This window comes from Hippocampus bargibanti, linkage group LG04 (genome assembly GCF_051943395.1).
Source record: "Hippocampus bargibanti isolate YZ-2025 linkage group LG04, ASM5194339v1, whole genome shotgun sequence".
Lineage (NCBI taxonomy): Eukaryota > Metazoa > Chordata > Actinopteri > Syngnathiformes > Syngnathidae > Hippocampus > Hippocampus bargibanti.
Genome location: NC_142737.1, coordinates 22,631,254 through 22,644,381, shown reverse-complemented (window position 1 = coordinate 22,644,381; position 13,128 = coordinate 22,631,254). Strand labels below are relative to the sequence as shown.

General features: G+C 39.2%; 1 protein-coding gene across 1 annotated transcript; it reads right to left on the bottom strand.

Moving 5' to 3' along the window:
- Positions 1-395: 395 nt before the first annotated feature.
- gpat4 (glycerol-3-phosphate acyltransferase 4) lies at positions 396-12,529 on the bottom strand. Its single transcript, XM_088994744.1, has 13 exons — positions 12,409-12,529; positions 11,246-11,785; positions 8,977-9,046; positions 8,591-8,891; positions 6,961-7,035; positions 6,672-6,761; positions 2,619-2,712; positions 2,410-2,525; positions 2,232-2,287; positions 2,056-2,141; positions 1,841-1,969; positions 1,691-1,770; positions 396-1,301 (listed from the first exon to the last, which is right to left on the bottom strand). The coding sequence occupies exons 2-13, from the start codon at positions 11,411-11,413 to the stop codon at positions 1,193-1,195; spliced, it is 1,374 nt and encodes a 457-aa protein (XP_088850870.1). The 5' UTR covers positions 11,414-11,785; positions 12,409-12,529; the 3' UTR covers positions 396-1,192.
- Between the last annotated feature and the right edge of the window lie 599 nt (positions 12,530-13,128).

Below are 13,128 nucleotides of genomic sequence, written 5' to 3'. Positions count from 1 at the left end.
TGTTATTCCTGAAAACAATGCTTTGACAAATGTTTTTTGAGGATTTCCACATATTTATACCGTACGTGAATTCCGGAATACAGCACGAGAATCATAAAAAATAAATCTAATATTTGAACTCAATTAAATCATTATGAATTATGATTATGCATTTTGAGTAAACTCAGAGACAAGTAGACACCCTTACCGGTTTATTTTTTATAAACATTTTTGGTGTAATCTAAATGTGGTGTTCACGATGGTTGACTCCAACCTGAATACCAGACTACGGCTACAGTCTGCTTTCTCCTTTTGAAGGTTTTCTTATAGGACGAATATCACCAAAACAAAGAAAATAACACAATGCCCTCCGAAGTTGCGTTAAAATAAATTAAACAAAAAAGTGGCCAAAGGAGTCTGTTATTGGATGCAAAATATTAGCTGCTTCCCATTCCAAGTTTATTGTTTAGAGACATTTCCTAATTGTTTACACCTGCATGATCACCTGTTCACCATGGGAATTGATGATTGAGCTGCAACCATCCCAAGTACGTTCTTTCACTTGATATCTGCCGACTTTAGGTGGAACATGTGCAATATTTCCACTTCATAATGTGAGCATTAGACACATTCCGTGGAAAAAGAACTCGCAACAAGAGATCAGAAACACCAGTTACTGATGTTGTAACAACAGGTTCTTTAAATCTACATGTAAAACACAAAACTGAAAATACAGGATTCTTTCTCTTGGAAAAAAAGCTCATAAAAATAGTTTAAAATGTAACAAAGTCTGGCATTATGTCAAACACAAGCCAGTAATGCAAACTCTCAGAACATTGGCCTTTTTAAAATGACCTATAACTCTTCTATACCCAGGTAGAAACCATGGTTAACTTGAAATATGACTGAGATACAAATATGTTAAAATAATCTTACAAATCAGAAACTTAATGACAGGTATATTACACATTTTCCCCAACCATAAGGAAGACATGGCTCTATCTCAGAGCACTCCTACGTTTCCATTTTAATACAGGCAAGGCTTGTTTCATGTAACTCCAATGGACCTGATACAATGCTGCAAACAGCATATGTTGGTTTGAGGCAGAGAAAAGTCGAGGAGCCCCAACTGGAGAGGTTGGGCCACTGACTTTATTTGCAGTCAGAGCTTCCCTGTGAGGGCTTTGAGCCGATTCACCTCCGAGCGAGGCTTTCAGGAGCGACTGCGATCCTCTTGGGGGCCCACCAGCATTTTACTGTAGAGCTTCTGTTGCTCTTCTTTGAAGGTATCTTTAACCTTTCCTCTTTTCAGCCCCCCATCCCTGCAAAAAAAGATTTATTCCGCACATTTTTGCTGGATATTATAATAATAATAATAATAATACATTTCATTTATAAGCGCCTTTCAAAACTCTTAAGGACATTTTAAAGTCACGTAATATAACATTCTCCCACTGAATAACCAACAGTAGAAACATATCTTTTTAGTGGATTAACATGAAAAGTGCTGAGCTATAGAGTTATCAAAACTGCTGAAATCATCAAAAAAAAAAAAAACAATAATCATCAGGCAAACCTAAACAAATTGAGATTCATAGGGGAATGGCATGTTGTTCGTGCCTTAACTCAGATAAGCTTCACCAGCATGGTTTATGTGCAGCATTGATTTAAAAAATAAATAAATACCAAATACACGTTGAGACTGTCTTACCATAAAAGGTCCACTAATCCTCCTTGTCTGGCAATGGCTGCTTTTACTCGATTGGCAAACTGTACCGCATCCTCCCCTTCCTATGGGAAATATTGATTCATATAAGCATGCATATTTGACTTAATAGTACAGTTAAAGTCAGAGTTGTACCTCTCTGGACATAGGGGGAAGGTACCACACACTGCAGACAATGGCCCAGCTGCTCATCATACGTAACAGGTAATTGACCATTCCAAATTTGCTGCTATTCCAGAAAGCATCTCCAAATCTGGGATCATACTGCACAATATACAAACATTTAAACGACACTGTCAACACATGGTTGTAATTGCAGGAAGGACGGAAGACAAAGACATTTGTCCCACCTTGATCGCGACTGGGTACACTGTGCCGCCAATTTCAAAACTGCCTTTTTTAAACATCATAACTGATGTGTTGTTAATGCATGTACCTGCAAAAAGAAACGAAAAAAATATTTACATAAAAAAAACACACTTGTCCTTTACAGAAACTCAACACAATAAAACCAAATCAAACTGACCTTCAGGAAATATAAGAATGGGAAGTTTAGATTTATCTTGTGCATGGTCACTCAGCCTGTTATGCAGAGAAAAAAAATCATATCTAACTATCCTCAACTGACTCTTAAGTTTGGATGGATTATCAATGACAATAACAACTGGTATAAACCATGTTGACAAAAAAAGTAGCAGTTCTACCTGTTGGCCACTAGATGTCTGTCTTTGACCTCTGAGCGCTCAAACCAAATGTGAGGGCAGGCCTTCACCATGGATCTTTGAATGATTCCCATTAAGCCTCCATGGATTTGGCCCACCTGACACGCACAATCACATGTACAAATGTAGATACAGTATATTTGGAAATATAATGCCCCAAAAATATTGTGGAAAAAAGAGACAACACTTACCATTGCATAGCAGCCATCACTGGCCAAAATTATTACATCAATGGGTGACGTGTGGTTGGCGACACATATTCCTCCATTTTTGGGTTTATTCTCACTACAAGTTAAAAAAAAAGACGTGAGCACTCCTTCAGCACACAATTCAAACCACGTGCGGTTCATGTCGATGATGCAGTTTACAGATCAATTCAGTTTCTTTTACACAATAAAACAAAGAAGCTTTCTAAATAGCAACAAAGTAAATCATGTTAATGCTTTATGTCATCTGACATGCAGCACTCGCAAAGACCAAGTCTTCAATCCAGAGATTGAATTACAAAAGACCATCACTGACTGATGTATTTTTATCACCATGCTACAGAGAATGTTACAACAGGCCTAATATCTTGCGCAACAAACAAGTGACATTTCTTCATCTGACTCCCGGCGGTGTTAATGCATTGCAAATTATGCAAACTAAACACCACCTTTTTAATTTTCACATATTCATAAAGTATGCACTTTCATTGGGAAACAACAACCTTTAGAATTACTCCCAATCACTGTGTGATAATTCAAAATCACGTCAAAAGACATCAGTAAGTTTGCCGTCAAAAATCATCAAATTCCACAGAATTAAAAGGCTGTCAAACTGTATCAAAATACATTTTTTTAAAGAAAACAGTGACAGAAAAAGTAACAATCAATTTCAAGAAGGATGGTGAATATAACAGCAGTGTGGAAGTGGTGTGTTTTAATCACAAATACAGTAAAGTCTCGTTATATCGATATCGGATATATCGATAGTCCCGGTTATATCGATACTATTTCTATGCACGCACTGAGAAAATTACATGCAAACAGGGTCGGATATATCGATAGTCCCGGTTATATCGATATTTTTTCGGACTCCCTTGAATATCGATATAACGACACTTTACTGTAAATACCAAAAGTAAAAACTGTAGGAATCTGAGGAAAATTGCTTTTGCAAAATACGTATTTTAATAATATCAATTAATTGGTGGAATCTATGAGAAAAATATTCGCTAATGACAGCTCTAATTGTGACAGCAATATTATAATAGTCATATACTATTTCTACTTTTTGCCACTTTTCAAATGTAAAATATGTGCCAGGGGAAAATTAGGACGTGGGAGAACACCGTTGGTCCTAACAACACTGTTACAATTCATCCTTCCAGAACACCAAATTTGCTAAAATGGTAAGAATCATCGACTTGCTACATGGCTTGAATCAGATGCGGATTTTCAAACAGGAGGGACGTTACTATTTTAGAGTTTTGTGCGTTGTCAAAACCAATAATATCTCAAATGTAAAAGTTTGAGCCTCTGGCAAGCACTTTCACAACCACGCAATTTCTGGCAGTGTATTAACCCATCATTACCTCATCACCCCAGAAAAACGCCACCTGGCAATATGTAATGCATTGTACAGGATGAGCTGATGGGGCTCTTTTTAATAACTTCACACAACTTGCAAATTATTGTTAACAAGTGTGAATTTACAAAACTTGTGCACATAAAGTTGTCTGTACAGGGTGAGGAAAAATGATCTGACACTAGTCGGTCAAACAACAGACAAAAAATCATAGAAACAAAAAAGTGTTTTCATCTTACCTGTAGTTGAAAGAAATGTCATCTCTGATGTATGTGTAGAGCACATTTAAAAATAAAGTTGAACTTGTACTTTTTATTTTCTAAAAGTACCAATCATGCCATTTTGCTTTGTTTCTTTAAATGCCATTGTTTTTCATTTCTTTTTCGGTGGCTGCCATGAACTGGTGGCATCACGCTTTCACTGTAGAAATGTTTATCAAAACAAACAAATCTGTAAATGCAACACAAAGCGTTCCGTTTGCACTTCAATTATTGTCAACGTGATCCCGTACTAGCTTGAAACCTGGTCTTCAGATGGGTGACCCAAAAAAGATGCGTACCCATGAAAATTCCAATTGTGGCTTTGATTAAAAAGCTATTTATTTCAAATTACAACCACACATTATTCAGTTTATGGAAGACCATTTACCAGAGTTTCAGCTATTTCTGTCAATTTTTAGTCAATTGATGGCTTTCCCAAGATGTGTTCAAAATGTCGACAATTTCGTTGCAAGCAAGCCTGTACTCGTCTGACAAAGTTGTCAATCACTTTTACACATTCAACTTTCGGGAGGGTGACCCAAAAAGATGCGTCCTACTGAGTCCCTCACTGCAGCAATGCTTTCTCCCTAAAGAGGAGTGTGTAAAAGTGATTGACAACTTGGTCAGACGAGTGCAGGTTTGATTGCAACGAAATGGTGCACATGTGGAACACATCTTTGGAAAGCCATCAATTGCCTAAAAAGTGACAGAAATAGCTGAAACTCTGGTGAATGGTCGTTCATAACCGAATAATGTGTGGTTGTAATTTGAAATAAATAGCTTTTTAATCAAAGCCCCAATTGAAATTTTCATGGGTACGCACCTTTTTGGGTCACCCTGTGCTTCAGCACTACTGGATCTGCATTGAAATGAAAGTCAACTGGCCGACCTTGCACCGCCAAATGTCCACTTAATTTTATCATGAAACAGAATGGCATTACATGTACTTTTTGAAAATGAAAACCTTTTTTATGTTTCTTTTTTTGCCTTTTATTTAATCAACACATGTGTCAGATCATTTGCCTGACCCTGTATGTGTGTCTGAACTGCTAATCAAGCCCAAAAGTGGCCAAATGTAGGACATGTAAATTTATTGTTTCAACCGTTAAGGTATTATAGAATCATTGTCATTTCTCAGCACCTAAGATACAATAAGCAGAAACACCACCAAAATGATTGGTGCAATAAAAACCTGTTGTAAAGGCCTACTACAAGATAACTAAAAACAAGTAGCAACATGACTGTAGCCACTTCAACACAGCTTGGCTACATTACAACAAAGTGTGATTTTTTTGTTCCAAAGAAAAATACAAATTTGAGTACTTTTTATCGAAACATACAAATAAAAGGACAACCAACATCATTTTTTGTTTCCTAACTGACATCAGAAAAACGTTGAAGATCATCTAAAATACCCAAAACACACAGGCTGATATTTTTAGTCAAATGCAAAAATCCAATAAAAATGACTTAAAGTGTCCCAAAACTACCACAAAATGAGGAACTGGGCAGATTCAGAAAGTCCCGCCCCGTTGTTCGTGACGTCACTATTGGTCACACACTGCCTTGCTCCAGAATTAAAACAATGGCTTCAGAGAGTTCAGATTCGGAGAAGATGCTTTCGTGTTACTTATCCAGTTATGAATATAATTCAAATAGTTCTGAAGAGGAAATCATAATTGTTTGCAATCGATTAAAGAAGTCCTTCCGTATCAATTCGAGCCATCTGGACTCCAATGTAGCGCCCAGAAAATGCACAAGATGGCGCACAAGCTCCGTTGGAAATGGGGTGGTTTGTCCGCTGGGAATTTGTGTAAGCTTAGACCTTTATGCGTGTTACGGCAATTGGCTGCGACACATAACGATTCGCCATCGCGTCCTTTATGTAGTTTTCCTTCTAATTTCACGGTCAACACTGTTTTCAGATGAAAAAAGTAGCCAAAATGCATTGTGCGTCGCTTTCTCGGTCACGGGCGTTCCCTCCGTGACGTCACGTAGGTATCGTCATCAACTCGAAAACAACACTTCCTGAATATTCAGCGAGAGTCTTAAAATGTAAAATATAGCTTTATGCGGTAAAATCTTTGTAAAATGTGCTCAGTAAAAGTCATTTGAAGTGATTTTACAAATTATGGACGCAACTTGTCCGGACAAGTTGTCGGTCTTTTTTCAAAACAATTTGTTTCTTTTTTTCCCACCCTTGCTTTATTTCTTCTGATACCAAACAAGCAGATCATGAACACATCAGTGGCTTGTGATGGGCATCAATCCTCCATATTGTTTGAAAGGTGACGGATCATATGTGTCTGCATGTACAGCAACACTACCACATGTGCATCCATAAAATAATAGACCCCCCCAGGAATCTCACGTGATACAAAACCATAGGCAATCAAAGGCAATTCCTTTACCCACCTGTCGTGGTATGTTATAATAGCCGTTAGCGCTCTGACACATATTCTGTTGCACATCAGGTGGGCCTTTTCACTCAGGATGCTTTTCATCCTGCAAAAAGGAGCACACAACAGTAATGGTCACTTGAGTCATATTTTCACATAATGACACTATTCAGATAGTTATAGCATCCTGGATCAGCTGCATCAAATGCCAAATCACAATAGTGTAAATAGTTTAAGCAACCAATGAATTCAGCAAAAGATTACAGTAAAAGATAATTTGACTAGTTAGAAACAGACATGCATACCTTCCATTGGGCAGTAAGCCGATAAAAGAAGTGAGGAATACCAAGAGGCCAACGCCAGTGAAGGCAAGGGTTACCCTGAAACAAATTGGACAGATGCGGGCTATAAGAGCGGCACAAGTTACAGCATTTCAAAAGAAAACAGCACTCGTGCAAGTATGGGGAAGCTCTTGCTCCAGCAGACAGATTCTTACAGTCACTGGTCATAAATTGATCCTTTAAGAGGAATTACTGTGTTGTGTTAATGTGGCCAAGAAACAAAATTAACCCGAAACAGCTGATTCCAGTTTCAAAGAGGGTGCTGAATAAATGGTGTGATGAATTGACATTTCTGATAAGAACACAAGACCTCCCAAAAGAATGACCCGTTTTTCCTTCCCACTGGCAACTGGATGTGTGCGACCCAGGCTAAATAGTGAGTCACCAGTCACCATATGTGACACATCACATACGTATATCGCAGCGGCTACTCAATGACAACATTTTAATGTGTAATTATGAACTCGACACATTACTCACACATCTCTAAAGACAGTTGTATGCTCCTCCACTCTCAACTATTACACTTCATTTTTCTGCCAATACAAAAACAGCACACTCACTCGTGAAGACTCATTAGGTACGTTTCACCATCCAAAGGGGATAACTGATATGCAGACTATACATAAACATCTGCCTTCTGCCTGGAAATCATGGTCATTTCATGATCAGTCATTCATAAACTTTTTTCCTGTAAATTAGAGTCTCCGCTGTACAAGACGGCATGCCTCCTTAATTATCAGCATATAAAAGCATCATTTTCCGTTTGGGAAAGAAAATGAATCATCAAAGCTGATGTTCACTGTGGAGGAGAAGCAGGAGTAAAAAGAGACAGTGCCGTTACTTGCAACACACAGCATTCCAAAGTGAACTGAAAGAAGCTAAACATGTCAACATTGACCTCGCAAAGACTACTGTGGGGGATAACAGATAAATAAAACATATTATATCTACCAGCACCCCATAAACATTTTACTCCTCAAGAAGGCCGGTTGTTGCTATGAAATTAATGTATAAATGCCTCCCAGCCATGAAATGATAGAATTCAGTATCACATTGAGGTGGTAGTATCACGCGGCACGGCGCTTCACATGTTATGAATAGCTAAACTCAGTAACCAGAGCAGTCTGCCTGTTCACCAAATTGTCAAAACCAGGCAGCCTGTCACACATGAACTGCATTTGCCAAATCCCGGACACTGTTCGACAGTTCAGTAGGTTTGGGCCACGTTACAAACTAGTTTTCATAACGGCGATTGGTCTTTTTTCCGATGGTACACAAAAAGGGCTCACATCCCAAGAAAGAGAGGAAACATAGTCTCAGTGGGCTTCACTTTCTCCATCAACAGAGTCCTAAACAAGCATGTTGCTTTTTTCCCCTCCTCCGCTAAAATGAGATGTAGTTGCAATAATAGCAGGTCCCAGTTGCACAATTATGTCAGTTTGTGTTACTTAAGAGTCAAAATGGATCTATTACCCTGACGGTAGTCTAATAATAAATATGTGCATCAGCATTAATATGTTGACTTGGTGGCATATTGTAACCATGTTGGCCGAAGCTTGATCAAATATTCGCTTATGTGCGCAGTTAATACCTGAGAGGTAAAAGGATGCCGTAACGAATCAGCAGGCCAAGTCCCCAAAGCACAGTCAGCCTTAGGCTGATGTAGTGGAAGTTGTAGTTGCTACGTGTCAGCAGATTCCAAGACTCCAATTCCTCTGCCGAAAACCGCTTCGTCACTTCGTCATCCATGATGCTCTCCACTCCTCTTCGAGCAAAATAGAAGATGTCCGACATTTCAAACTCGGGCGCAGAGTCCAAGTCTCTGTTGCTGCCACTGCGCCGAATCTCCTTAATCTCTTCTTCCAAGGAAGTGGGATGTTTTGCAATGATAGCTGGAACCATATAATGGAGAGTGATGTCATCAATAAGCACATGGGGCATGAACACAGAATGAAACGCAATCATATTCGATCTTACCATTTGAGTAGGGTTTATACAAGGGATGATTATTTTCTTTGGCTCCTCTCTCCATTCTCAGCGTGGCCCACTACAAAAATAACAGTGGGAGTGTATAGAAGAGTCGAAAGATTATGACACAACTTATCCAGAATGAAAGTTACAGTGTCAAATTACGTTGGCAAACATTTGATTTCTCCTGGCTTTCTTTTTAAACATGCTAAAAGGTTTACAAGGGTTGCAATCATATGCATTCTTGCAGTCGTTTTCAATGGAAAACGCCTTCCTTTCAAGGACAACCGACGTCTCCGGACACGTTGTGTCCATAATTTGTAAAATCGCTTCAAATGACTTCTACTGAGCGTATTTTACAAAGATTCCACGGCATATAGCTACATGTTACGTTTTAAGACTCGCACTGAATATTCCGGAAGTCTTGTTTTTGAGTTGGTGACGAGTCATCACCCTATGTCACTGAAGGAACGCCCCTGACTGAGAAAGGACATACCTTGCATCACCTCAATGCATTTTGCGGTACTTTGTTTGGTCTGAAAACTTCGTGTTGATCCGTGTTGAGGGCGAAATTAGAAGGTAAACACATAAATAACGCAATGGTGAATCGTTGTATGTTACACCGAGACAACTCTGATATTGGTTGAAAAAAATTCCAAGCTGAAAAATAAAACTATTTCCAACGGAACTCTGCCGCCATCTTCTGCATTTTCTGTGACACTACACATCAGTCTTGAGCCATCAAAACGACCCAGAAAACCTTCTTTAATCGATTGCAAACATTTATACTTTCCTCTTCAGAACTATTTGAATCATATTCATAACTGGATGTGTAACAAGAAAGCATATTCTACGAATCTGAAGCCATTGTTTTGATTGTCGAGCAAGGCAAGATGTCTTGGCGCGACGTCACGAACTGGGGGCGGGACTTTCTGAAAATGCCCAATTAGCAGCTAATTGTTTTTGCAGATTTTGGACACTAAGTCATTTTTATTGGTGATTTGCATTTGACTAAAAATATCAGCCTGTGTGTTTTGGGTATTTTAGATGCTATAAAACGTTTTTCTGATGTCAGTTAGGAAACAAAAAAGTGATGTCAGTTGTCCTTTAAGCAAAAAAAGAACAGACATAAATCTGCTGAGAGGAAAAGTACGTCGTGTTCTCTTGAAGGTGAACCCAAAAAAAGTTTGGGACATTAGCTGCCAATTCAATTACATTTGAATTACATTTGCGTACAACATATCAAAGTGTGATACATCTGAATGCAACAAAGAAAGCAAAGTTAGAGAGAATTTTGTTCGGAGAGTGTGTCAAAAAGCAGGCTGAGGTTAAGAATGATTGGCTTTGCAAATGCTTTGACCGTCTTTTGGCACATTCAAAAAGTTTTACATTTTATTAAAGTCACATTTCACTCAGGCGATTACATCAAATTAGATAAATAAGGTCATGATTTTTACAGGCGTGGTATTCGCAGAATTGACTATCATGCTTGAAGAATCTGAGAAACCTTAATTCAGTTTTGTACAGCTTGTTCTCTCGACTTTCCACATTCCTGATGTTTGCTCGTGGAATTTAGAGATCAGGAAATTTGCACCAATTCCCATGAGATCACTTTTTTTTGCCATTTTCTTTCAGAATATACAAGAAATCACAACCAAGTAATTGTGATCATGCAGTGATGTACTCCAAGTACGTATATTAGTCCCATGGTGGAGGAAGGCAACAGTTTGGTGTATTTAAAGTAACTGCAGCTTTGACATACTATTGTTAGTGACGATAGCGCGGGACATGCTCCAATCCCTCACCAGACTCCCTACCCCACCCAGGTTACATAACAACAGGCTGCAATGTTAATCTATATCCACCACAGTACAGCACAAACCATGCTTGTGTGCTTCATAAAAGAAGAGTGAACATTCAAAGTCAAAAACCCTTCCTCAAACACTGTTTATTGTTCTGAATATATAAAATTGATAACATAGTCTATCATCATAAAACTTGCAAGTCAACATCAATTCCAATGAATCATACAAAATCCCACCCTAGGTGACGTCCCTTGGCAAACATCTTCCTATTTGCGCTCCATTTCGTGTCTTCCAGGCATTTTGAAATGGTGATAAGCTTTTGTTTGTATTTATTTTTTTTCTATCTTAGTTTGAATGACCGTTTGGTATGTTAAAACATTACTGAAAAATTTAGGTTGTATGATTGGCCTTGTTTAAGTTTCCTTAAAAAAATCATTATTTTATGTATACAACAATTTAGTGTCAGTGCTTACCTCAAAGACCTTTAACAACGATTTCATGTAGAGGCGTCTGATGCCAAATGAGACCCCAAAGATGGCTGGCACAATGATGAACACGAGCAGCAGTGTGAACCACACAGTGAAGGAGATACCCAGTAGGATACACACCAAGCTGTCGAAGGGGTTAAAGAACAGCTCCATTTTAAAGACAGCTGAACAGTGAGGTCTTCTAGATCGTCCAAAGTCAAGTCAGATCGGTAGGGTAGAAGTCTTGAGCTCCACGCATTGGCCGAAATTGGCCCTTATCTGGCATCAACAGACAGTCTTCATCAAGACAACTTGGTGGTGGATCTCCCTCTCACTGCATAGAGTGGAGGATCATCTTAACGCTGCCATTATTGGCAAAGTTAAAGTACAACCTGGTCCATCAGTCTTTTAGACTGTACGTAATATCCAGACGTCCCTGTGGTTATAGAATGTGTCCCATTAGACAGATGTAAACAAAAAACAGGTGGACTCAGCATGTAGTTCGCCTGTGGTGAAGATCCCCCTGCTCCTCATTGTGTAGTTGCCCTGGAAAGAATAAAAAGTTAATGATCATCATCCTTGTGTCTCAAAATACCCATGTGAATGTTTGTCAAACTTGACATCGTCCATGTGTTTGTTCGTACCAGTCGCGGTTTAACCATTAACGGCGCGCTCTAACATTAGGCTGGTTGGGTCGTTACATATTTGGTGTTGCAGAAAACCTTCATTAGAACTAGATTTGAAATGTTAATGGTGTGTCGGCCTGCTTCTTCTCGAGGAATGATTCAGTCAGACGGCTAATGACATAAGCTTAGCCACAGCTAGCTTCTTCACTAAAAGGCACTCAGCTAACATTTTGCAGCACACCAGCAGCGTTACCACGTTTCAACGTAATTAATGTTCTTCAGTGCAACCATGTGATACTCGACAGCCCAAGGTGCCCACTAAGCCATCAGCATCAGGGACCAAAGTCCATTTTAACGAGCAGTGTGCTAGACTGGATCGGATCTGCTCTTTGGGTTGGTTAGCTTTTGCTATCTGTCACGGCTGAGAATAAACCGCTGAGCGAAGCTTTTGTTGTCAGCGTAGATTGTCTGGCTGTTATGTGGAGTGAACCCAGTAATTATCAAAACTCATGTTAAGGATGAAATAATGGATGATATACCCACCTTCGGTCGTGACACCGCTGCATCACGTCTCTCTGTCGGAGATTGAAATAAAACTCCACCCGGCGTACAACGTGAACAGACTACCGTATAGGCCACTAGTCGGCGCCAAGCTGCCTGCAGATAGATCTTCACAGCCTGCCCGGCCCCGGACATTGCTATTTCTACAGCGACACCATCTGCTTAAAAGTGAGTACTACGCTATGATTATAATACGGCTAATTGAACATCTGGTTGATCTGGTGTTGTCATATCAATATATTCGGACCAACTATTTTTTTAAATACTTCCCAGAAAGGTTTACAGGTTTGAATCCAGGATTTGCCACCGTAATGTGGAGTTTGCATGCTTTCCCCGAGCCTTGCATTGTGTTTTCTTAGCATGTTCTAGTTTCATGCATGGTATTCGATCCAAACGCTTTATATTGTGTCTTGGAGTCAGTGAGAATTGTTGATGAAAGCCCTGCGACTGGCTGGAAACCAAGCGAGGGCGTACAACTGCCCGAGGTTAGCTGAAATAAGCTCAAGCATGACCACCACTTTTGTGAAGCTAAGTGCCTCAGATAATGGAGTGTAATGGATATATTTTACCTAGTATCGTTATTCTCCTTTCCTGAACTATTAACATGCTCTTGTGTACTGTATAAACATTTTAATTTGGATTAAGTGAAATTGTGACATGTGGTGTACAAACCCGCAGATGCGTTGGTGTTTTATTAATTAT

Bases quoted from the DNA above. Each gene is read 5' to 3' on its own strand.
- gpat4 (XM_088994744.1), bottom strand. From the start codon at position 11,413: ATGGAGCTGTTCTTTAACCCCTTCGACAGCTTGGTGTGTATCCTACTG. The intron at 2,288-2,409 runs GTAGAACTGCTA...TCTGCATAACAG, and splicing joins AGACATCTAGTGGCCAACAG to GCTGAGTGACCATGCACAAG. The intron at 1,970-2,055 runs GTGGGACAAATG...TATATTGTGCAG, and splicing joins TGTACCCAGTCGCGATCAAG to TATGATCCCAGATTTGGAGA.